Below are 26,781 nucleotides of genomic sequence, written 5' to 3' on the forward strand. Positions count from 1 at the left end.
TTGAAATAATTAACTAGAAATTTAGAATTCTATAATTAATACGAATGAAATATCTGCTCTTACCAATAAATGATGGAAAGAGGAGAGAATTTATTATGAAAGAAGTCAGAGATGCAATTACTAAGTGCTCAAAAATACTTGTTGAATTGAACTGCAAGTCTCTCTCTTGACATGCCCTTCTTAATTTAACTAGAAGAAAGCAGCAGTAAATAAAGGGAGGGGGTGGTCTATGACTATGATGTTAAAATGAATTGTTAAAAAGCAACAATAGGGGGACTTCACTGGCAGTCCAGTGGTTAAGGATCTGCCTTCTACTGCAGGGGACATAGCTTCGATCCCTGGTCAAGGAAGTAAGATCCCACATGCCGCAGAGCAACCAAGCTGGTGTGCTGCAATTACTGAGCCTGCATGCCAGAACTAAGACCTGACACAGCCAAAAATAAAATAAATTTTAAAAACTTTTTAAAAAAGCAATTATAGGAACTTCCCTGGTGATCCAGTGGTTGAGACTTTGCCTTCCAGTGCAGGGGGTGAAAGTTTGATCCCTGGTTGGGGAGCTAAGGGATTTCTATGTATTAATTTTATACCGTGTGACTTTACTAAATTCACTGATTAGCTCTAGTAATTTTTCTGGTGGTATTTTTAGGGTTTTCTATATATAGTATCATGTCATCTTCGAACAGTGAGAGTTTTATTTCTTCTTTTCCAATTTGGATTCCTTTTTTTCCTTTTTCTTTTCTGATTGCCATGTCTAAGACTTAAAAAACTATGTTGAATAATAGGGGTGAGAGTGGGCACCCTTGTCTTGTTCCTGATCTTAGAGGGAATGCTTTCAGTTTTTCATCATTAAGAATAATGTTTGCTGTGGTTTTGTCATATATGGCCTTTATTATGTTGAGATAGGTTCCTCCTAGGGTCTTCCCTGATGGCTCAGCAGTAAAGAATCCACCTGCAATGCAGGAGCTGCAGGAGATATAGGTTTGATCCCTAGATTGGGAAGATCTCCTGAAGAAGGGCATAGCAACACACTTCAGTATTCTTGCCTGGAAAATCCCATGGACATGACTGAAGCGACTTATAAGCACCCACACATGCAGGTTCCTTTTATGCCAACTTTCTGGAGAGGTTTTTTTTTTTTTTTAAAATCATAAATGGGTGTTGAATTTTGTCAAAAGCTTCCTCTGCATCTATTGAGATGATCATATGGTTTTTATCTTTAAATATATTAACATGGTGTATTACATTGATTGATTTTCATGTAGTGAAGAATCCTTACATCCCTGGGATGAACGCTCCTTGATCATGATGTATGATCCTTTCAATGTGTTGTTGGATTCTGTTTGCTAGAATTTTGTTGAGGATTTTTGCATCTATGTTCATCAGTGATACTGGTCTGTAATTTTCTTTTTTGTGTGATATCTTTGTCTGACTTTGGTATCAGTGTGATGGTGGCCTCATAGAATGAGTCTGGGAGTTTTCCACCCTTTGTACTTTTTGAGAAGAGTTTGAGCAGGATAGGTGTTAGTAGCTACCAATTTGACAAGAACTAACTAGGTGCCAGGCACTGAAGTAAACACTTGCTATGTTATCCACACAGCAACCACACAAAGTGGGAATTATTAATCTCATATGATAGATGAGGAAAATGAGACTCAGAGAGGTGAGTGAGGTTCTTTGCCCAAGGTCACAGAACTAGGAAGTGACAGAGATGGATCTCAACCCAAATGTGTCCTACTCTAGGGCCCATTGGGTTTACACTGCATCTCCCATGGTTAGGCTCATGTATTGTTTCTGCAAGTGGAAGCAGATCTTAATAGCTCCATTTTATAGACGGAGACATTAAGGCATAGGACTGAGAAGTATTATTCCAAAGAGTCTAAAACATTTTCCCTTCCACACAATCTAGCTTTCAAAGGGAAGAAATGAAATAGAGAATTAGCCTTCTTCACTAGGCTTCTACCTTAGAAAAATCTCTACAAGGGGAAATTAGTTGTAATGACATACGACCTCACAGGAGGTGCCATGTAAGATGAACCAACTTGTTGTGGCAATACCACATTGTGGCAGAGATGAAAGGGGAACACAGATCTAAGCTGTACCTATTAAAAAACAGTAGTAGGCAGGCAGAAATCCGTGCTTTAACCCTGTCTCCATATACTTGTTTTTAATGAACTAATTCCACCACGTATTGATGCCACAGTCATTTTGAAGCTGTACAAAGTGCTTTACAGGATTTGCAAGGCTTTAAAATACCTTTGAGCTTAGAATTTTAAAGTGTTTCCCAGATATTATATGATGGGAATTATGCTTACTTACCAATAGATAAATAAGAAGTGAGAGGTTAAAGGATTTACCTCAAATCACAAAGGCACAGCTAGGAATAGAATCGGCCTCTTAAATCTCAATTCTGGGCCCAAACCTCTAGATGGGTGTGCTTTCAATCTCTTACAAACTGTAGAACCTTTTGAGAATCCTGATATTGGGAAGTACCAAACTATTTACACGATGAATCATCATTATAAGCTTTCAAAATAATTTTTTTAGAAAACAACCATTACAACCAACTTAAAGCTGCGTCTCATTTTAAGCTTCTGGATTTGTTAACTTTAAGGAAGGTAATTAGTTCTAAGATAAAGGCAGATGGCCCCCATTATCCTACTTTGTTTAGAGGATCCTAGATCATTTATGGGATCAAGGGGGCTGCTTTGAAAACCTTGTACTAACTAGCCTGACATGGATTAGGGATTGGATTTGGCATCAGGAGCCTTGGGCTTGAATCTTGACCCTGATTTCCTTTAGCCTCATTTTTCTCATCTGCACAATGGGGATAGAACCAATATCACATACAGAGTTGGGGTGAGAATTCAAGGACATAGGACACGGGAAGTGTGAGAGCATTTTAGGAGGCTGTAGAGTAGGATACAAATATCAAGTAGTAGTCTAGTAGTCTAGCCATAACATTTTATGGCTATAACATACCTAATTGAGAAGTATCTCTGAAGGCTCAGTTTGAAATGTACTGAGAAATGGATTAGGAATAGTGTTCCTTACATGCATGACGAAGCATTCCAAAGGCATGCCAAATAAGCATATTTGGCAGCAAAATTGAGACATGTCCTCAAATCCAAAGTTTGAATATAGATGCTGCTTAGTGTCAAAACGGCCCTGTATAAGATGCGCGGGAGGGGGAATCAGTTCCCTTCTCAGATCAGGGCACATCTGACTATCAGTCAGGACCTTATGTCAAAAAAGATGGTGCATAGAAGTGGGCAGGCCAGGAATGAAACAAAAGCATCCCAGACCCTTGGAAAGAATCCAGACAGAGTCTGAGCAAACTGTGAGCTGCAAAGCAGAAAAAATATTAGGAATGATTAATGTCCCTTCTCTTTACCTGTTCACCCCCATTTGCTTGTCCTGTTTTCGCCCTCTCCTAGCTCTTTATTTCTGTCTGTACCACACATCCTCTGGTCTCCAAAAAATACCCAGTATTTTCTCACCTTGGTTCCTTTGCTCACACTGTTTTGTTTGCCTAGAATTCCCTTCTTAACACTCTTCCCAGCATTTCTTCTCAAATAAGAAAAATTCTGGAATGTCCTTTTACTCATTTCCAAACCCAAGTCTACACCATCCTGCTAGGCTGTAATCAGTTCTTATCTCCTTTGAACTCAGAGTTTCTCTCATGACCATTGTCATTTTCTGCTTGGGGCTGGTAGTTATTTTATGCTCAGGCTTAGTTTTCTTACTTGGCTATAATTTTCCTCGGGGAACTTATAGTTATTGGCACAGTGCCTGACATGGAATAGATGTTCAAGAAGTTATTTTAGATGAATGAACAAATGATCATCATTGTTTTCAATAAGCAGGCCACCATCATCTCTCACCTGGATTTCTGCAACAGCCTAAGTAATCTCCCCACTACTTATCCCACTCTAGTCTATCCTTTTCATTATCACAATATATATCTCATAAAATTACTTTCATTATGTTACTTTCTTACGCCCAAGAACCCTAAATAATGTCCTGCTATACAGAATAATGTGCAAATTCTCCTGCCTTTCTCTCAAAACTCTTTGATATCAGTTGAATAGAGTCCTTGCTGTTTCCAAGTCTTTGTATATGTTGCTGCAAGGTTTAAGTTACATTGATCTCACCTCTATCAGGAAGCCTTTCCTCACTTCTCTATCTCTTATTGTCCCTCTTCTATAATTGTGTAACATTACTCGCTGACCTACACATGCTGTAACATACCCATATTTTCTTATATTATTATGTACCTGTCTCTGGTATACATGTTCTGTTTTCTAAGTGAGACTGCAGACTTCACAGCTTCCCTTGTTCTTTCCACATCAACTAGCATAGCAAAGGTCTGAGGACCTGCTAGGTCTTTAGTTCATATTTTCAAACATTTGTCAATTTATTCCCTGATTATTCCATTTGGCTTTTCCTTTGTTTCCTTTCACTGTCTGCCACTATTTTGAGGGGCTTATTATTCAGTTCATACCTAAAAGACAAAATTTACCTGGTAAGAACAGTTTTTTTTAAGAAAGCCCCCACCTACTTCAATATTTTCAGAGCAAATCTTACAATACCCTAAGTATATCTTAGCTTGCTGTCTTTGGAAATATCTTATCACAAGATACCAAATTTATAAGAAATAACATGACTATTTGTTTTTTATTGCAAATTCAACAGTTATCAAGTGCCTAGTATATGTGAAGAGCTTTAAAATTGAATCTTTATGATTTAGAGAACAATATATTCTTCTTTAACACAAGAGAAATGTTCTCATGGTCTTCCTATCAATAACTAGATAACTGTTAACCTTACTTACTGGTTTGCCAAAACACAGTATATTCTTAGACTCACAGATAAAGACTTGAGTAATAAAAGAAAAGCTACTTGCATCCTATCCAAGGACAACACATGAACAATATCCCCATTCAGAGAATTTTTCTCAACAAAGAGAAAACAGCCAAAGGAGAAGATAGAAAAGCTGTTGAAAAAAATTACTCAGGATCAACACTTCCAAAGAAAATGTTTCTGTAAAAAATTACAAAGTCTCTTTTTTCCCTCTTGTTGCTCAATATTTCAATAATATCTTTTTCTCTGCCTATGTCTCCAAACATTTTTTTCCATGTTCATCTCTCTTCCATTATCTGATTCTACTGAGTTTGTTCATTATTTTCAATTAGTGTGTATGTGTATAGTGGATGGGGGGAGAAACAAACTTTTCCCACCCTGCCTACATTTCATGGGAAACATACATACTTTGGTCATTTAACCCTTAAGTTCTCACCCTTTTCCGGAGAAGGCAATGGCACCCCACTCCAGTACTCTTGCCTGGAAAATCCCATGGATGGAGGAGCCTGGTAGGCTGCAGTCCATGGGGTCGCTAAGAGTTGGACACAACTGAGTGACTTCACTTTCATGCATTGGAGAAGGAAATGGCAACCCACTCCAGTGTTCTTGCCTGGAGAATCCCAGGGACGGGGGAGCCTGGTGGGCTGCCGTCTATGGGGTTGCACAGAGTCGGACACGACTGAAGCGACTTAACAGCAGCAGCAGTCTCACCCTTTTCTAATCACTCTCTTGAGCTTAGGTGTCACCAACACCTGAAACTCAAAATTTCCATGACTGTACTCATAATCTTCCTCTGGATTCTACCTAAGCCTATTCTTGCTGCTGTTTTCTTTATCATTTTAACAACTTTGGGCTAGAAAGTTGAGAGTCACTTTCCATTCTTCTCTTTCCCCATCATCCACACCAAATGAGTTACAAACGAAATCCTGACAGTATCTCTTCTATCCACTTTTTCTCATACTCATTGTCCTAGGTCCTTAATATCTCTTGCCTAGATTAATGTCCCTTTCTCTAGCATCTTCCTGGCTAACCCATCCTATATATTGACAGTTTTCTTAAATCTAAAGCTAGTCATGTTACTCTCAATCAGAAACCTTCCATAATTCTCTACTGCTTATGAAATAGAACACACGATTCCTTCATCTGACATTCAAGGCCCTGTGCAATTTAGCTTCCAACTAACTTTTCTAGCCTTTCTTCCTGATGCACTAAATGTTCCAAACATATCCAGTCTTTGTGGGATTCTCAGAGTATCACTCTTTCTACTTCTTCCATGTCTATACTCAAGATATTCCCTCTGCCTCCCATCTCTTTCCCTATGCTTGCCTATCCTCCTCAATCTTCAGACACAGTTCAGATCTCACTTCCATCAAATAACCTTCCAAGACTGAGTGACTTCCTATATCTACTTAGCATAGTTCTTTGTCACTAGTATACCCTAGAGATGTTTGTTGAATTGAAATCACATAAGAGCATGTAAACTTTAGGGAAATCATTGCCTAAAGAAGACAGGGAATGAAACAGGCTGAAAACAGGTTAAACAGGAGAGGTGGGCAAGAGCTTGATGCCAGAGCCACCTCCTTTATATTCTTCAATGTGCAGCTAAATCTCTATTTATCTCTGTGTGCATGTGTGTGTGCTGTGCATGCATGCATATGTGCACACGCCTACCTACCAGGTTGTTCATCTATTGAAGAACATATACTTGGGTATGTTCCTGGGAGTGAATCTACCAGCGTGTATCCATGGATGTATACCTTCCCATGACTGTGCCCCTATAAACTCCTGGTTCAAATCCTTGTCACAGTTTTCTGTTTTAAAATGATGCTCACATCTAGCAGAGTGGCACAGTGGATGTGTGCTGGGTCCATAAAATGATGCTCAGGTTAAATGTGATATGAAGTAAAATAGGGACTTCTAAAATCAGTTCTAAGCATATAAACCATATGGTTTACAGGCTTCTGAGGGTTGCTAAGGGAGTCGCTGTATTTAAATGTGAGGAATTAGTATCAGGATTAGCCCATAAAACACAATAGGAAAATGTACCATTGCTAAAGATATTTTAGTTTCCTTTGTCAGAAAATTGTCACAAAGCAGTTGACCCTTGAACAAAATGGATTTGACTGTTCAAGTCCACTTACAGGTGGAATTTTTTCAATAGTAAATACTATACTACTACATGATTTGCAGTAGGTTAAATCTGCAGATGTAGAATCTTGGATATGGAGGAAGCACATATAAGGAGGAAGTCCAAATACAGAGGGCCAACTACAAATTATATACAGATTTTTGGTGAGTGGAAAGTTGCTGCTCCTAACCCCAGAGTTGTTCAAAGGGGTCAGTTGATTTTGTTAGTGTGAGGCACTTGACTGCCATCTGCAGGAAAACTGTTAGACTAAATATCTGTATCTATCTTTATGATGTCTACTTTGCAAAAGGTACCCCCTTAGGCATGCAGCCTCGCATTGTGTACAACCTGCACAGCTTTACGTGGTGATCCTGCCTAGTAGCTAGTCTAGAAATGGTAGAAGTTTTCTACTCATTTACTGGAGAAGCTCCTTCTGATTGGAAACAAGATGGCCATTAGAGTTCCCTGCTAAGTAGAGACTCCATGTTCACTTTCCTGATCAGAGCATTTTCAAGCTCAGGGCGCTGATCTGATTAGAGGCATTGGTAAAATAAATTAAGGCTTTTCCTCTAACTAGTAGAAAGCTATTTTGGATAAAACTTGGACTGCCAAGGGGACATCAAAGCTTAATTGTTGCTTCTTATTCCTCACAAGAAAAGGAGAACCTCAGAATAGTCATATTGACATCTACCTTCAAATTCAGGTGCCAGATACAGGAGAAATTTGACACCAAGATAATGAGTCAGGAGCTTTTCAATTGTGGTGAAAAGAATACCATAAATAAATTAAATTCTGATTAACAGTTAAAATTAGTGAAAATCGTGCCAAGTAGTTAAACACAAAACCTTGCTCTCTATATACGATAACATTCTTTAGTATTTGTGTTTTAATAAATTTGCAGTTTAAAACAACCTGACTAGATAACTCATCATTCTCATTTTTATCAGGATTATACATATAACTCGAGACTAGTAATTCAAATTCACATGATCAATACATGAGTGCTAATAATATATAAGGTCCTTCTGGGTGCGTTAGAAAAAACTACAGCCTTCTGGGAGGATAGGAGGCAGCCCTGCCTCCCATAACCTATTGGTAATGCATCTGCGTCATTAAGTCCAGCTTTTGAGGGGTGAGTATATTAAAACTTACCTGCATACCTAAAGAAAGAAAGTGATGATGGCAAATATCATGGCACATATGCAAATGATACTAAAATAAGCCAGTATTTGCATATTTTTATTTTTGAAATATGTATTGTAAATCTAATTTTTCACTAAGTCTTTATATTTTTCATAAAGTAGTTCAGCCACCATGTATGGAGTGGCATGAAGTATGTTAGGCCCTAAGAGCCTTATCTTTATAGCCTTAATGGGACACAAGCTGATAATCTCAGTTCATGAGAAGCAAATGAGAAGCAGAAGTTTGTACAGGGTGGTGGCACAGGAGTCCAGAAGAAGGGCACCCAACCCAGATGGGATACTGGTGAAGACTTGCTAGAGAAGACTGCTGAACTGAACTGAACTGAGTCAGCCGCACATTACTGGCTTCATTTAAGAGTCACAAAAGCTAAGCTATAGAAAGATTAAGCAGTTTGCTCCTTATTACTGCTGCTGCTGCTGCTAAGTCGCTTCTGTTGTGCCCAACTCTGTGTGACCCCATAGACAGCAGCCCACCAGGCTCCCTCGTCCCTGGGATTCTCCAGGCAAGAACACTGGAGTGGGTTGCCATTTCCTTCTCCAATGCATGAAAGTGAAAAGTGAAAGTGAAGTCGCTCAGTCGTGTCCAACTCTTAGCGACCCCATGGACTGCAGCCTACCAGGCTCTTCCATCCATGGGATTTTTCCAGGCAAGAGTACTGAAGTGGGGTGCCATTGCCTTCTCCAGCTCCTATATACACAGCTATATAAAGAGGAATCAGGAGTAGAACCAATGTGAAGTACCTCCCAATCCAAGAAAGAGTCAAAACTATTGAATGTCTGGTTACAAAGTATCATTTTTATTTATTTCAGAAATAAATTTTATTTGAGAAAGTTCCATACTTACATGCCTCTTAGTCACATACATATATTAGAATATTAGAAAAATTCAGGCACACCAAAATAATCCAAATCTGTAGCCTCTTAGGATAGCTAATCAACACTTATGCCATAGTCCTGGCAATCTCTAGTTCTTAATTTTGTGGTTGCTACAGCTTGCAATGCAGGAGGCCTGGGTTCAATCCCTGGGTCGGGAAGATACTCTGGAGAAGGAAATGGCAATCCACTCCAGTATTCTTGCCTGGAGAACACCATGGACAGAGGAGCCTGGTGGACTACAGTCCATGGGTTGTAAAGAGTCAGACACAACTGAGCGACTCACACACACACACACACACACACACACACACACACACACACACACGCACGCACACACGCACACACAGAGCCTGCTACAAGAAGATGTATTGCATAAAAATCAGGCATTAGCTCTAACTTCCTTGGATACCAACTTTAAGGAACATGAGTCATTCAAATCATTCTCTAAAGTTCTTCCATCACTAAAGGCAGAAGACAAAAGCACTGCTAATTAAATGTGTAATTAGGGTTTATTATAACTAGATATATTAGTTTAAAGTCTCATTCACCACTGCTTTGAATTGGTTTTGTCCTGTCTTTATTTGTGCTTAATTGTCCTATTTATGTGTTTAATTTTGTAGGATACTTTATATTCTTTTTGGATGCAGGCAGAGTATGGATTCTAAATAAATAATAATAGATTACATTTATGTAGAATTGGCTCTTCTATGTGCTGCATGTGCACATTAAAAAAATTTATTAGAGGATAATTGCTTTACAATATTGTTTTCTGTTTACAATATTGGTTTCTGCCATATATCAACATGAATCAGTCATAGTTATACATATGTTCCCTCCCTCTTGAACCTCCCTGCCACCTCCCACCCCATCCCACCTCTCTAGGTTGTCACAGAGCCCTGGGTTGGGCTCCCTGTGTCACACAGCAAACTCCCACTGGCTATTATTACTCAGCTATAAAAAAAGAATGCATTTGAGTCACTCCTAATAAGGTGGAAGAACATATTGTATAAAGTAAGAGTAGAGTAACCTATTGTATAAAGTAAGAAAGAAAAAGACAAATATTATATATTAACACATGTGCATGGAATCTAGAAAGATGGTACTGATGAACCAATTTGCAGGGCAGCAAGGGAGACACAGACATAGAAAATAGACTTGTAGACACAGTGTGGAAAGTACAGGGTGGGATGAAATGAGGGAGTAGCATGGAAACATATACATTACCTCAAATGCACATTTTACAGTACCCTGGGGCCCCTTACAAAATCAATGTGTATGATACATTTATACCCATTTTATAGGTTTTGGAACAATTTTACTGTTTTAAATTATTACAGAAGCTTACAGTTATATATTAGCTTTTATTACCTACTTTTAGTTCTATCTACAATTTACTTGTGGTGTCCTTAGTCAGGAACACAATCCCCAATAACAAAAATGTTTCTACAAGCAAAGACAGTGTACAAACTACTTTATGACAACCTACTTTATAAGACAGCTGTAATACATTCTTGGGGTGGGTGAGGAAGGAGGAACTCTCTAGAATGACCATGTTTGCAGGACAGTATTATCTAGTTTCTGGAATATTAGGTCAAATTTTAAACTCTGACTTTCTTCTTTTTATTATACAGCATGTTCCTACATCACCAGCACCCTTGCTAAGAAGCCAGTACTAAACAGGGAGTACAAACTCACTTTCCTATTAGCTTTAAATAAAGAATTGGGAAAGTAGGTCAGTTACAGATCCAAATTAGCATAGATAAGGACTAATGAAATACTTCTTGCATTTGTGTTAAATATTAGGCTTTCATTTGACTTTATTGAGAAAAACATTAAAAGATTCTACTGCTAAAAAGGTTTTTTGAAACACTGGACTAGTGTTTTAAAAACACTCCAAAGGTCCCTTTCACAACAGTCTATGGGTCTACAATACTGAAGATAAAAGGTTTCAATGGATTCCCATCATGATTTCTTATTTTTCTCTATAGAAAGTCCCGTGGTATGAAATAGGAAAAATATTGAAGAGAAAGCACATTAGGCTCTTACAAAAGTGGAATGTGGCCAAAGAAGGCCCAAAACAGTAGAAAAGGGACACTAGATAATGCAATTATTTTCTTCCATTTTTAGTTTTAGAAGTTTTATTTGGAATTTGGTATACAAGGAAATTAAAAGTTAGTGTTTAATTACATGCCTTATCAGCCAACCCTCTGCTTCAGTTATTATTTTACTAATCAACAGCTCTCCAATGGTTGCACCTTATCACACGAATGATACACACGATTGTATAAGTTACCTTCAAAGTTTCAATAGGACTTTCTTCAATCCACTTTATTTTCCACAACATTTCAATCTGTAGTCTACAATTTTATCAAAGTGGCCTTTACTTCTAAGTCCATATACCTCACTCTCCTGTCTATAGGCACCGGCCTCACTTGCCCAACTGAAGCATAATTCTTCTTTACGCATACCATAATTTTGCAGTTCAGTTCAGTTCAGTTCAGTCACTCAGTCATGTCCGACTCTTTGCGACCCCATGAATCGCAGCACGCCAGGCCTCCCTGTCCATCACCATCTCCCGGAGTTCACTCAGACTCACGTCCATCGAGTCCGTGATGCCATCCAGCCATCTCATCCTTGGTCGTCCCCTTCTCCTCCTGCCCCCAATCCCTCCCAGCATCAGAGTTTTGCCAATGAGCCAACTCTTCACATGAGGTGGCCTGAGTACTGGAGGTTCAGTTTCAGCATCATTCCTTCCAAAGAAATCCCAGGGCTGATCTCCTTCAGAATGGACTGGTTGGATCTCCTTGCAGTCCAAGGGACTCTCAAGAGTCTTCTCCAACACCACAGTTCAAAAGCATCAATTCTTTGGCGCTCAGCTTTCTTCACAGTCCAACTCTCACATCCATACATGACCACAGGAAAAACCATAACCTTGACTAGACGGACCTTTGTTGGCAAAGTAACGTCTCTGCTTTTCAACATGCTATCTAGATTGGTCATAACTTTTCTTCCAAGGAGTAAGCGTCTTTTAATTACATGGCTGCAGTCAACATCTGCAGTGATTTTGGAGCTCCCAAAAAATAAAGTCTGACACTGTTTCCACTGTTTCCCCATCTATTTCCCATGAAGTGATGGGACCAGATGCCATGATTTTTGTTTTCTGAATGTTGAGCTTTAAGCCAACTTTTTCACTCTCCTCTTTCACTTTCATCAAGAGGCTTTTTAGTTCCTCTTCACTTTCTGCCATAAGGGTGGTGTCATCTGCATATCTGAGGTGATTGATATTTCTCCCAGCAATCTTGATTCCAGCTCGTGCTTCATCCAGCCCAGCGTTTCTCATGATGTACTCTGCATATAAGTTAAATAAGCTGGGTGACAATATACAGCCTTGATGTACTCCTTTTCCTATTGGGAACCAGTCTGTTGTTCCATGTCCGGTTCTAACTGTTGCTTTCTGACCTGCATATAGGTTTCTCAAGAGGCAGGTCAGGTGGTCTGGGATTCCCATCTCTTTCAGAATTTTCCACAGTTTATTGTGATCCACACAGTCAAAGGCTTTGCAATAGTCAATAAAGCAGAAATAGATGTATTTCTGGAACTCTCTTGCTTTTTCCATGATCCAGCGGATGATGGCAATTTGATCTCTGGTTCCTCTGCCTTTTCTAAAACCAGCTTGGACATCAGGAAGTTCATGGTTCACGTACTGCTTAAGCCTGGAGTGGAGAGTTTTGAGCATTACTTTACTAGCCTGTGAGATGAGTGCAATTGTGTGGTAGTTTGAGCATTCTTTGGCATTGCTTTTCTTTGGGATTGGAATGAAAACTGACCTTTTCCAGTCCTGTGGCCACTGCTGAGTTTTCCAAATTTGCTGGCATATTGAGTGCAGCACTTTCACAGCATCATCTTTCAGGATTTGAAATAGCTCCACTGGAATTCCATCACCTCCACTAGCTTTGTTCATAGTGATGCTTTCTAAGACCCACTTGACTTCACATTCCAAGATGTCTGGCTCTAGGTGAGTGATCACACCTTCGTGATTATCTTGGTTGTGAAGATCTTTTTTGTACAGGAGACCCATGGTAAACACCAAAATTATCATTTTAATTAGTCTTAACATTAGTCAAGCTGATTAATGTGAGGGAGAAAGGCACAACAGTATCCAAATTATGGGTAAGAGAAAAGTTATGTTCTACTCAAGTCTGGCAGGAGGGAAATCGTCACAATAAGCATTAATTGTTAGTGAGAAGGGCACCAACTTGTTAATTTTCTGAAATCAATAATCTTGTTTTATAGCTTCATTTACTTTCCTCTCTGCTGTTTATGCTTAGCTGTTTTAATAATACTACATCATGTTTTCCTTTTATACTGCAAGGGAGATGTACAGTGATGTAAGTAAACCATGAAATAGTATGTTAAAAGTAGATAATAAATGACACTTATTAATGACAAATGACACTTACTAAAGGAAAGTTAACAATCAAGGTAATTCTAAAATAGGATGTGGCCACTACTGTTAGAGTCGGGATTTGGAGGATGATGCTGAAGCCACTTCAGGAGAATGGGAACTCAGTTGACAAAGCCCAGGGTTACTGAAAAATTTTCCTGTTTTCAAACATCTCTACTCAGAGCCAAGGAGGTGAACAGAAGAGCCAAGGAGATGAAAAAATTTTACTCAGCGGGTACCTTTCATTTCCTGCCTCAAGTTGCAAAATCCCAGAAGAGAACATTAGCTGCAGCAGAAAGCAAATGAATGAACATCCAGGATTCTGAGTGTTCTTAGTTGAGTCCTGTGAGCAGTGCTTCTAGCCTCTCCTGCTCCTGGAGGCAGGGGCCAAGCTCAGTCCCCATGCCCATCACTTCTTGTTTCAGAAGAACTCACCAAAGCTCTGGGTGGGAGCATCACGCTTATCTCTCAGCATCCCACAGCATCATGTGCCTCGCCTTGTGTTGCTATGAGGGAAACAAGGCGGTGGGAATCCCTGTTCTCAGGGGCCAATATCTCTCTTACAGGCTCTTTAAAAGCAAAAGATTTAAAGGGCAAATACTTGTAACACTTTGGAAGATGAGAATCTCTAAGTGCTACTGACAAGGCTGAAGATTCTGATCTTAATACTGCATAGTTATTGTTTAGTTGCTAAGTCGTGTCCAACTCTTTTGTGACACCATGGACTGTAACCCACCAGGGTCCTCTGTCCATGGGATCTCCCAGGCAAGAATGCTGGAGTGGGTTGCCATTTCCTTCTCCAGGGGATCTTCCTGATCCAGGGATGGAACCCAGGTCTCCTGCACTGGCAGGCCGCTTCTTAACCACTTAGCCACCCAATACTGCATTACATTTGCCTTTTAAATTACTGATTCAACCTTAGTTGGATTGTATAAATTTTATTAACTCTCTTAATTTTCTATATTGGGTTAATGAAAGCTGGATAAATTGAATAGCCTATCTCCTAATAATTGTTGATAATGTCCTCACACATAGGTATTTCCCTTCTGGGTAGGAGGTACACAGAAAAGCATGATTCTGTAACTTTGTGTTAAAGAGACAAAGCCATCAGTGCATTTTTGCATATGGCTAAAAAATAGTCCCAGAAACTTAGATTTTCCTTTTGGAAATTTAACAGTGAGTCTTCCCCAAACTCAAGTCACAAACCTAGCTGGACAAATGAAATCTAGATGACCAAGTAAATGTGAGTTCAGTCTGCTATTTATATATGAGACATTTTGTTTGTGTAGACACAACAATTGTGTATACATAAAATGTATACTCTCATTGCTTTATACCTCTAATACATCCCTTAATAGTTATGTTTCAAGCACATGTTTAGCAAGCATATCATACAGGTAGATACATTTTAAGCTAAAATTAATTAGGGTTTACTGGGCCGGGAAGATCCCCTGGAGAAGGGAATGGCTACCCACTCTAGTATTCTTCCCTGGAGAACTCCATGGACAGAGAAGGCTGGCGGGCTACAGACCATGGGGTCACAAAGAGTCAGACAGGACTGAGTGACTAACACTTTCACTTTTTTTCACTTTCAAATACAGTGTAGAACAATGCACATGACCTAATGATTAAGTGAGGGAGGTGACTGGGGTAGGAGGAAGCTTGAGACATAATTGCACATTCCCTAACATCTTACTATTGTAGACTATAAGCATGTATTCAGAGGAAATAAATGGGGAAAATACATGAGTAACTATCTCTTGATTGGTCGGTTGCTATATAATTTTTATTTACTTTTTGGAAGCTTTCATGATTTTCCACATTTCCTGAAATTAGTATATATTTCATTATTTTATTGCATTACATTTTTGTTTAAGAAGAGGTATGCTGAAAGAATTGACTGAGTAAATGCCTTGGTAAAGCAAGCAGGGAAAGCAAATAATCACTCCCTGTACATCTGTTTTGGTAACTGGGTCCCTCATTTACTAGTGTTGCTTCAAGGAAATCTCATCTATGTGATTTTGCCCACCATGGGATTCCTCAGTGCTAAGCAAGTAGGGACACAAAAGAGGCACTCAGTGTAATTAAAAAAATTTCTAAACCCTTTAAAAAACTGAAGCATAGTTAGTTTACAATGTGTTAGTTTCAGGTGTACAGCAAAGTGACTCAGTTGTGTATACACATACCTATTCTTTTTCAGATTATTTTCCATTGTAGGTTATTACAAGATCTTGAGTATAGTTCCCTGTGCTATACGGTAGGACCTTCAATTTAATTTTTAAATAAGTAAATGAAGTTTAAAATTTGGAAAACATTGAGTCTTATTCTCTGCTTATAAACCTGACTTGGAAATTGTATGTATTTGTAAGAGCCAAGCCCTTTATCACTCTATAAGAACAGACTTTTAAGTGAGCACATGATTAGACAACCACTGTCAGAACACCATTATTGAACTGGCTAAGCTCCTTCTCAGCTAGGTAGGGGTGTGTATCTAATTTGAAAATTAGTAGTAAGAATGTCATTGCTTTAAGTTTATCATCAGCTCTTGAAGTTAGTATTAGAGAGGCATAATAATACAGCTAATTCCCAAAGTATTTCTGTTTGGTTTGGAAAAGAAGTATATAATTTTTTCCTTAGAAGCTTTTCCTTATTAATTCTGTTTTCTATGGACAGGATTTGCCTTTCCTGAGTGTACACCCTGACTGATGGATGGGAGAGGTTAACCAGAAATGGGCCAGGGGGCAGAGAGAAGCCAGCCTGGAATTAAACATTGACTACGCTTCAGCCTACTTGGTGGTTCAGTGGTAAAGAATCTGGCTGCCAATGCAGGAGGCATGGGTTCCATTTCTGGATCAGGAAGATCCCCTGGAGAAGGAAATGGTAACCCATTCCAGTATTCTTGGCTGGAGAATCCCATGGACAGAGGAGCCTGGTGGGCTACAGTCCATGGGGTGGCAGAGTTGGACATGACTTAGCAACTAAACAACAACAAACTCTTCAGCTTCATGTTCTGAATTTAAGGTTCACTGGTGTGCGTGCCATGCATGCTAACTTACTTCAGTCGTGTCCAACTCTTTGCAACCCTTTGGGCCTTAGCTCACCAGGCTCCTCTGCCTTTGGGATTCATACTGGAGCAGTTTGCAATGCTCTTCTCCAGGGATCTTGCTCTCCTCCAGGGGCTCTTCCTGACCCAGGGATCGAACCCACATCTCTTAGTTCTCCAGAATTGGCAGGCAGGTTCTCTACCAATAGCGCCACCTGGGAAGCCCTAGGTTCACTGGTTCTAGAATGATATAACCTTTTCTTTGTGTAATAATTTCTAGTCTTTAGAGTGGGGTGGGTAGAGAGGGTACTTTTTCTTAAAAGACTGGTCTTTTTTCTCATTTTTGCTCTTTCTTTAAAAAATTTCTTTAGGGGAATAAAGTTCAAGGCTGTTGGTGAGATTATGGCCAACTTGCCTTAGGTTAGGAGGGTTTCTCTTTTTTCCTCTTAAATTTCTTTTTTTTTTTTCCAAACCTTTTGAGTGTGGAGAGGAATCATTATTAATTTTAGTGAAGTTGAGGGTATCTCTTATGATGGAACTTTTTTTCTTTAGAGGGAGCACCTCTCTTTAGGTTTGGAGGACTTCCTTATTTTTTTTTTTTTTAAACAGGTGTTGTGGACAGGAGCTCTAAGGGCCACTGACTTTAATGAGATTGGGGAGCCCTTCTCAGGAGGATTTCTCTTTCTTTCTTTAAAATAAGTAATCTATTTGGAAGAAGTAAGATTGGGAACATTTGTCTTTGAAATAATTTCTTATTTTCCTTTTAATAAAAAAAAATATTTGAATGCTGGAAGATAGATAAGGTACTGGGATTCCAGTGAGACTGGGTGCATCTCCCTTTGAAGAAGCTTTAGAAAGAGCTTTTGTGTTTTATTTCTCCTTTTTATGGGGGGTGGGGTAGGTTGATTATCAGAAATAACATTCATTATTTTCAATAAGGCAATGGTTCACCTCCCCTATGAATTTCCTCCTTAAAAAAATTACTCCTTAATTTATTTTCTTCTTTCTCCTCTTCCATTTTTCCCTCCTTTCTACCCCTCCTTTTCCCCTCCCATCCTTTCTCTCCCTTTCCTCCTCCTCTTCTCCCACCTCCCTCATTCTTTTTCTTTCTTTCTTTGGAGAAAAAATGTTCAGGGACTTTGATGAGTTTGGGAGCTTCATCATTCCCTAAAAAGGAGATTTCTCTTTTAAAATGTTATTTTCTTTCTTCTTTCCCCTCTAATTCTAAATGCATTACTTGTTTTGAGAAAAGGGAACTTTGTGGAGACTGAGGACATCTTTCTGTTAGAGGACTTTCTTGGTCTTGTTTCTGTTTCTCTCTTACCTTTCCAAGTTAAAAATTTCTTATATTAAAAATAAAGCTTTGGGGTTTGGATGAATTCAGGTCACCTCTCACTAGAAGGATTTCTTTTTCTTTTTTCCTTCTTTTAAAAAAATTGTTTGCATTTGTTTTCATTGTGTTTTGACAGAAAAGTTCATGTGTCTGTGAGATTGGAGCTTCTTTTTAAGAGGATTTTGTATTCATTTCTTTGATATTATCCCATCCACCAACACACGTGTCTTTCCATCATTAATTTTCTTTTAAATCTTCAAAATCCTAAAGAAATTGTATTTTGAAATAATATTCATGTTCTTGGTGAAGAAGGGGCATCTCCCCTTATTTATTTATTCGTTTTTCCCCCTTTCATGGGAATTAAACATTCAGGAGATTTGGTAAGATCAGGAACCTTATCCTTTAATATTTCTTTCTGTATTAAGTTAAAATGTTTGCATGTATCTGGGTGGAGGGATTCATAACTTTCATTGATTTTTGATGATTTTGAAAGTATATGCCCTTGAAGAGATTTCCCCTTCTGTTTTTCTCAAAAGAAAAAAAAATGGAAGTCAATAAAATTTATTTTTCTTGGTGAGGTTGGAGGGCCTTAAGAGGATCCTCTTTTTTAAAATTTATTCATTTGTTTGCTTATTTGTGAGAAGGTAGCAGGTTTATTATCATATAGTTGGAGGAACAATCTCATCTTTTTAATTAAGATATAATTCACATACCATCAAATTCACGACTTTACAGCATACAAGTCAGTGCTTTTTAGTATATTCACAGGCTGTGCAAACATCGTGCTTGTGCTCATCATGTCCTACTCTTTGTGACCCTTTGGACTATAGCCCACAGACTTCTCTGTCCATGGGATTTTTCAGGCAAGAATACTGGAGTGGGTTTCCATTTCCTCCTCCAGGGGATTTTCCTGACCCAGGGATGGAACCTGCATCTTCTATGTCTCCTGCATTGTAGGTAGATTCTTTACCACTGAGCCACTGGGGAAGCCCCACCCAAACACCACTACTGCCTAATTTCAGAACATTTTTATTGCCCTCCAAAGAAACCCTGTACCTTTTAGCTATCACCCACACTTGCCCTCCCATCCCCTTCAGTTCCTGGCAACCACTAATCTACTTTCTGTCTCTAAGGATTTGCTTATTTTGGACATCTCATATAATTAGGAGATGACTGTAGGGAGCTTTGATGAGATTGGTGGACATCAACTTATTTTTGCCCCCATAGGTTTTGTGAGAGACTGGGCATGGGCCATGAGGTGCAAATACAGTTTACAAGTTTCAAGAAAATTTTAGGGTGAAAAATACTTCTTACCTTGAGATGATTTCTCATTCATTCTTTTCATTAAAATTTTTCTCTTGGGGATATGTTTCATGGGCTTTGTCAAGGGAGAGGAGCTCTTCCCTTTAGAATTTTTTTTTCTTAAAATAATTTTCAGGGGAGTTTCATTATCTGGGGTCATTGTCCCTTTCTTTTTTAAAAAATTTGTAAATTTGTTTCTTCTGTTTTGAGAATAAGGTTTATTTGCTTTGGTGAGGGTGGGGGCATCTCCCTTTTGGAATGGCTGCTTTCTTTTTTAAATGCTTTAAGTTTTTTTCCCACTTAGAGGATTATAGTAGGCAGGCTTTGGAAAGATTGGGAACCATATCTCTAGCAGAATTTCTATTTATTTTCTTTCCAGAAAAAAAGGCGGGCTTCTTTGGGAGTAATAGATTCAGGGTCTTGTGCCTCTTCTCCTTCCTTCTCAGGCTCCTGTTCTATGATGGTCTCCTCTGGGAGCATCACACAGGGAACAGCAATCACTACTTTGGAAAAAAAATCAAGGCTAATGGAATGTCAGCTTAAAAGTTTTTCTTAAACAAATGAGCATCTTGTGTGTCACAGAAAGGCATATGTTGGATTTTTAAAAAATCTATAATAGATAAATTGATAGTTATACCCTATTAGGTGTCACTGGAGGAGGAAATGGCAACCACTCTAGTTTTCTTGCTTGGAGAATCTCATGGACAGAGGAGCCCAGTGCGTTACAGTCTGTGGGGGTCACAAAGAGACACCACTGAAGCGACTTAGCATGCATGCACTCATGAGGTATCACATTCTATTTTTGCTCTCTCCCACCCTGCTGCCTTCTTCAGGGGAATAAAAGAGTTAATAATAATGCAGAGGAAAGCATTCTGCAAACTGTAGAGTACCATAATAGCAGTGGACATTATATAATCCTTGTTATAATGCCCCTGAATGCTTTCCTGGCCTCTGTGGATTTTCTCCCTTTCCCTGGAAGCACTGGGTAACTGATGGCTCAGCCGTCCCTGTGCCTTTTGGACTGCAGATCCGCAGAAGCCCCACTTGGACATTTTAATAAACACATAAGAACTGTATTCTCAGAAAAGAAAGACCACTGGCCAAATATCTCATTATCTTTTTTAGAACATCCTGCAGCAAATGCTCAGGCGCTCTCAGAATATACCAAATATATCAGATGGTGTCATCAAAACCTGGAAAGGAGGGGGGAAAGAGCCAAAGAGGAAAGATAGTAATTTCATCCTGACCTTCAACAGGTTAAACATTCGAATTTACAATCCTGAAGCTGTTTACAGTCACTGCAGATATTCTGTTCAGTTAGGGAAAAAAAAATGTATTACCCCTGAAATCAACAACATCATTAGTCTGCTGCTGCTGAGACTGCAGGGAATAAGGACACTTTCCAAATCAGTTTTTTAATTGTTAGTAATTTGCTTCTTAATTATGATTCTAACATTCATTCTGAAAATGGAAAGATTGACTGCATTTCCCCAAGGGCTATATATTCCAGGCTATTTAAATAAGCATTTACTTATCCCTCTGAAACAAGTGAGAATGCATTTTTTATTCATTCACAGAAGCAGTCTCTGTGTCATTGCTGAAAATGGAATTGATAGGTTTCAAGCTTCAGCAAGTGTTTATTGAGCAAAAATAGCAAGGGCTGAATTGTATTGGGCACTGGGAAGGAGAGATGGTATCTACCTTTGAGAAGCTCAGTCATAGGTAAGATAATAAAGCATTCCAGTAAGAATTACCAGGTGTCATATAAGCAAATGCCTGCTGCTTTGTAAGAAAATGTGTGCAAAAATACCAGGAAACTGTTCTGTTATGGTTTGGGATATAATGGTAACTGCTGTGTAGTTATTAGGAGTGAGGGATACAGAGGCCCCTCTCCACCCTAGAAATAAAAGCCACAAAAGTGTATTTCATCAGTCACCTGTGTGGTGTGATTATAATTTCATAGCTGATCAAACCCAATGAATAAAAATACATATGGTCTTTTTTCAACCACAGTTGAAGGAAAGGAAGCAAATATGGTTCACATGTAGGACCCCCCGCCCCACCCAAGAGAGTTATAGCATTGTTGAAGAACCAATTCACACGTCTTTACTTACACTTGCTGCCACCAGGTGGGAGACCATGGCTCATTTCCTGGAAATTAAACTATTTCAGAAAGGAAGGAAATAGATTTGGTTCACAGACTGTTATTCTGGTAGCTATTTGGAAAGAAAATACGAGCCCTCTTTTCTCTGTCTTTACCCTTATGCTTGTCATAGATTTGCAGCCAGCAGGTTCAAAACCCCCAAAGAGAGCAGACCACACACTGGAAGACCTTTTTTTAGTGCAGTACTGGTCAGCAAAGTTATCTGGGAGAAATTTGCAGTCACATTCAAAGCCTTGGTTTCACTCATTTTGTCCTTTGATTTATCAGGCTAGTTTCATGCTACTGGTACTGACTGTGCTTACCATGTAGGATTTCATTGTATGATGAGAGCTATATATTGTTTTGATCTCTAAGATTCTGTGTGTGTGTGTATACATGTGTGTGTGTGTATATGTATGTCATTCCCCAAGCTTGCCTCAAGAAGGCAGTGTCTGAGAACAATGCAACAAAACCCTAGATAAGATGGCAGCCTGTTTGCCTTGAATGTTAAGATCCAAGTCAGCTGGTTATGGGTGCTATTTGCCTGAGGAGAATGCAGCCGAGAATGGTCCTATCACTGAAGATCAGGTGTTTTCATCTGCACCAGGAAATAATTGCATAGCAACACCTAGACGGTTAGAGAAGTGTTTGCTCCTGGCAGTTTTAGCATTACCCAGATTTTTGCATCCTTCAAAACTCTCTAGGGTTCGTGTATATGGCCCTTTTCACAGATGGGAAGAAACTCACTCTACAAGATAAGTGACGGAACAAAAGACCAGCTCTACTTGGCAAAATCAAACTGGAGGGAAGTGGTCATTGTCACCTGCTGAGACGGCCAAGTACCTGTGGGCCAGCTGGCTAGCATGCCTGAATGGACACTGTGTGGAGGAAGCTAACCTGGTTCCCCTACCCTGATGCTCCTTATCTGTCTGGCAATAGAAATTTTCTTGTCAAGCTGGTGAGAGATGCTTTCCCTCTGTCACAGGGCTCATCCCTGGAGCTCCCGGCCTGCAGTCAGTCTTTCAGAGGCCAAAGAGGCCATACATTCACTGACCATCCTGGTATTTAAGCCTTCAGGTGTCAGTTTCTCAGTCCTGCTGTTGGAATCTCAAGAAGGCCACAAGTCAGGTCAGCCTTATTGTTCTCCTTCTTATCAGCTTTATGCAAACTCTTCCAAAAAGACAAGAGCAAGCACCTGGTTAGGGTGACCTCCCAGGCCCAGCTGCCCTAGAGATCACTGCAGGGAAGGGCTGCAGGAGGAAATGGTGGGGCATGGAGATCCACCCTCTGTGAAAGCGGGATTGTTGGATTTTTTTTTAATCTTAATCTCCTGCAGTTTTATTTCTTTCTTTTGAAACCTGTGCATTTTTCCCCCTGTGAAACTTTCCCCTTCATTGTTTCTCTTTTTCGAAAATTCAAGCCTCCCTATTCATAACTCAGGAAGCAACCAGCGCTTCCATTTCCATTTCGAGATGACAACCTCTGTCCCCCAGTCCCCTACATTCTACAAGTGTGTGGTCCAGAGTGACAGGATTCTGAGCCTTGTCCCTATGCCCTGCTAAGCAGCAGGTTGGTGTGGTGTGTTGTTTCTGTGTTTTGTATTGTTTTTCTTTGGGGCGAAGCTCAATGAAGGTGTATGTATACATTATTACGATTTTCACAATCTTGTGGAACGAAGTTTAGGAAAACGAAGAGTAGGGGGATCACAAAGAAAGCATGAGAGACAGACTCCTGAAGATCAGACACCGTTTTCGGGGTTTCAAGGTCCAAGGAAAGACCGAAAACCTTCTTTTTTCCCCCTCCCCCCTTAGCGGGAGGATCCCCGTGAAGTGCAACATTTACAAAGGCGTCTCTGAAGACTGGAAGAGAGGAGGGTTCCCATTCACACGCTCTCAAATATCAACTCCTATTTTCCTGTCTTTAAACCAGGACTCCTGTACCATTCCAACTGGCACCAGTGCGGGATGCCAGTCGCCCGCTTGTGACGCGGCCCATCACTGTAACACTGTGTTTGCACCTACCTGACGGGAAATCCTGCAAACAGATGGAATGGTGGCTTCGACGCACGCATGCTCTCCCAGTCCTCTCCGGCGAACCCTGCCCTTCCCCTGCAGTGCGCGTGGGCGCCGCCCAACCCCTAATCCCCACCCGAATCGAGTACCAGCGCCCAACGGGCAACAGAGACTCCGGGCCCTTCCCTGGAGCGCTGCCAGTTGCGCCCAAGCTGAGGACTCCCTCCCCAGTGGCAGGGAGGGGGTCAATCAAACGACTGCGGCTCCACAGCTTGGGCCTCTGCGGCAGTGACCGCGGCTAATAGGTGTATTCCACTGCCCCCACTCAATCCCATCCCTGGGTACCGTGGACCGGCCGCTAACACCTCTCTAGGTCTCTTTCGCTCCCTGGGTCGTCTTCCTCTTCTTTTTCAAGATATAGGCGCTCACCGCACTGTCACTTCTCATAGGGAACACTGCTCTGACTCCCAACCGGTGCTATCATTCCCGTTTCTAGCCACCCCAACAGCCCACTCTCACTTCCACATGTTGCTTCCCGCCTCCCAACCGCTTCCCTCTCCCCTGGGCTCCCACATCCCCGCATCTTTCTGAGCATCTTTGCTAGTCCGTGGCAACCAAATGGGATGCTAAGGGTGTCCAGAGTCCCGAAAGCAGGATAGCCATACGGCCTCGCCTGGTTACGAGCCCTCCCGCCCCAGGGGGTCTTTTTCTTACCTTTATACTGGACAGTGGCACTGGCACTGGTGTTTGCGGCGTTGGCGAGGTCCTTAGACCCTTCTCTGGAGCGACCACCGGACACTGCAATAAATGTGGTGCTGGGCTCTGCTCCAGACGGGACACTTGAGCCGGCTCAGGGCAGGACTCTGTGGCTGGTTCTCTGGCTGGTACTGGGGCCGGCTCGGGGGCCGGTTCTACGGCTGGTACTGGGATCAGCTCAGGGGCTGGATCTGGGGCTGGTTCTCTATCTGGTTCTAGGATCGGTTCTGTGTCGAGTTCTGAGGCTGGTTCTGGGGTCGCCTCCAGACCAGGTTCTGGAGCAAGCTCGGGACAGAACTGCGGTGCCGGTTCCGGCGAAGGCGCGCAGAGCAGCCGAGGAGCCCGTGCCGGTGGCGACCGCAGGAGCGGCGGCTGCGGCGGCGGCCACGGCGGCGGCGGCTCTGGAGATTCCGCGGGTTGCTCTCCATCCTGAGGCGGGGCAGTGCCCTGGGCCGCGGCAGCTCCGCGGTCCATGGCCGAACACCGCCTCAGGTCCGGGCAGCGGGCGCCCTTGAATTCGGAGGGCTAAAGTATCCTCGGGCGCCCCGCCCACCCCAGTTCAACAACCCCTTTCAAGGTGCCAAACTTTCCCCCGCCCCGCTCCATGGCTGGCTCCGCTCTGAGGTCTACCAGGGGGATGCTCGGCGTCTCCCAGTGCTGGAACACGCCCCTCGGTGAGCGCACACCTCTTCGTAAGCAGCCACGGGCCGGATGGGCGGGAAGCAGAGGGGCTTGAGAACGCGGACTGGACAGAGCGCTTGATGACCTCCTAGCGACGCGCGGGAGGGGAGGGGGAAGACCAAAAGGGGAGGGGGAGTGGGGAGGCGTTGAGAGGGGGGTGTTGGAGCCCCGCTGTGTTTAACCCTTTAGTGACGCAAATGCGAAAAATAAATAAATAAAAAGCTAGAAGCGAACTTGAGGGTCTTTGCAATCCCCCTTACCACCCAGCTGTGAGCTGCTGCTCAGGTCGGCTTCCATCCTGTGTCTGCTCTCTCACCTCAGCAGCAGGTGAACCTAGCCTCGGACCAACCTCTATGCCCCCCATCTCCAAGCCTCTGTGGGCAAGTAATCCTTTTTTTCTAACGAGGGAAAAGAAATTAGCTGGCACGGGGTTGGGGGTGTGTGTATCTCTCTCTGTGTCTCTGTGTATGTGTTCAGTCTTTGGGGTTGAAGTAAAATGGGTGTGTGTGTCTGTCCGTGTGTCTGTCTGTCTGTGTGTGGTCAATCTTTTGCATTGAAGTAAAATTTGTCCCCCGTCTCAGTTTTTGCATTTCTGACCTTTGCCAGATCTGAGAGGTTTGCCTTAGGGTACAGGGTTTGAGGGTGCTTCGGCAAACGTGTGTTATGAAGCTGGGCGAGAGCCCTGGCTTTCCGCAGCCCGCGGATGTAGCCCAGGAACCAGGCAAGAGTACCCGGGTAGCGGCGGCTCGGTTGTGCTCTCCTGAGCTGAGGCTGCCCGGGTATCCGCAGCGATCCGGCCGGGCGTCTGTCTGGCTCGCCTTTACAGTAGGAGACTGCCTTTTGCTTTTAGCTGGACTTGTCAGGTTTCAGGAGGACTTTTTACTGAACTTGTTAATGTGTGTGTGTGCATCTTGGGCTGAGGAAATTCACTGCAACACTCACACCTTTTTCACCTCCTGATACCTCGGAAGCATGCTCTTGCAAAAAGAGCGCCGGTGCCTGCCGCATCACCCTTCCCACCACATCTGGAGACTTTAGAAGCTCTCTCGACTGTTAGTCATGTACATGTTCACGTACATACAAACTATCACCTCAGTCAGAGTGAGACTTTAGATGCTAATATACTGCAAAATTGCAATTAAACATTGAGAAGACCACTCGTTAAGTCACTGCTCTGTGGGAGTGGGGGAAGGAGCACCTATAAACCTAATTTGAAATATGACAAGTGAATTTATCTCTGACACACATAATGCTGCTGTTGTGGATGGCAGCCCTTCTTTTGCAGCCCCTCCTTTCCCTGTTTGCTCCCAGACCATATCCTCCACTAATCCCTCTTCTTTTGCCAACTGACAGTGACCCACCCGGAATTTTCTAGAATCTGCAGCATTTTTCTGTTTCCCACACCACATCCCAGCACTAAATATTAATAATATTTGCTTTATTATTATTATTAGCACCTCAGAAGACAGTCTTTCCTATCCCCCTCCAAAGACCAGAATCTCTGATGAGAGCTACATTTCCCAGATCCTCACTGCAGCATCCTAGCCTCAGCCCACTCTTCTGGAGAACGGTTACACTGCTCGACAGCTACTAAGCTAGTACAGGGACCATCCCTAACCTCTGGGGCTGGAGAAGTCCAGGGGAGGTGAACCTTGTCTATCAAGTTCTTCACTGATGGCAGAACTCCTTCCAGTAAACCCACACAGATGGTTCATCCTCTTCATCTTCCCTGGGGTTTTCTTCCTCTCTTCTATCCCTTACTCAAGCAGCCAAGCTGCTTTTACCCCTAAGGGTTCAGGACTGAACATACAGATGCCAGACCTGACCAGCCAGTAAGCCTATGCTTGGAGCTCACTTCTCGGGCTTTTAGGCTTTGGTGAAATCTCTAACCTTAGAAAGGGCCATTATCTCACATTTAAATCTTATTTTCACTAGGCCTTGGCATATTAGAAGAGCTGAAGGCAGAGGAGTCATTGAGCAGAACGACATTTTGGGTTAGAG

General features: G+C 41.6%; 1 protein-coding gene across 1 annotated transcript in view; it reads right to left on the reverse strand.

The window, feature by feature from the left end:
- DGKK (diacylglycerol kinase kappa) overlaps window positions 1-24,573 on the reverse strand; it is a 173,709-nt gene extending 149,136 nt beyond the window's left edge. The window contains exon 1 of the mRNA XM_068963214.1: window positions 24,058-24,573. Within this exon, the coding sequence (XP_068819315.1) occupies window positions 24,058-24,573 (516 nt within the window). The remainder of the gene's footprint in view (window positions 1-24,057) is intronic.
- Window positions 24,574-26,781: the final 2,208 nt, after the last annotated feature.

The sequence above is a fragment of the Capricornis sumatraensis genome, chromosome X (genome assembly GCF_032405125.1).
Source record: "Capricornis sumatraensis isolate serow.1 chromosome X, serow.2, whole genome shotgun sequence".
NCBI lineage: Eukaryota > Metazoa > Chordata > Mammalia > Artiodactyla > Bovidae > Capricornis > Capricornis sumatraensis.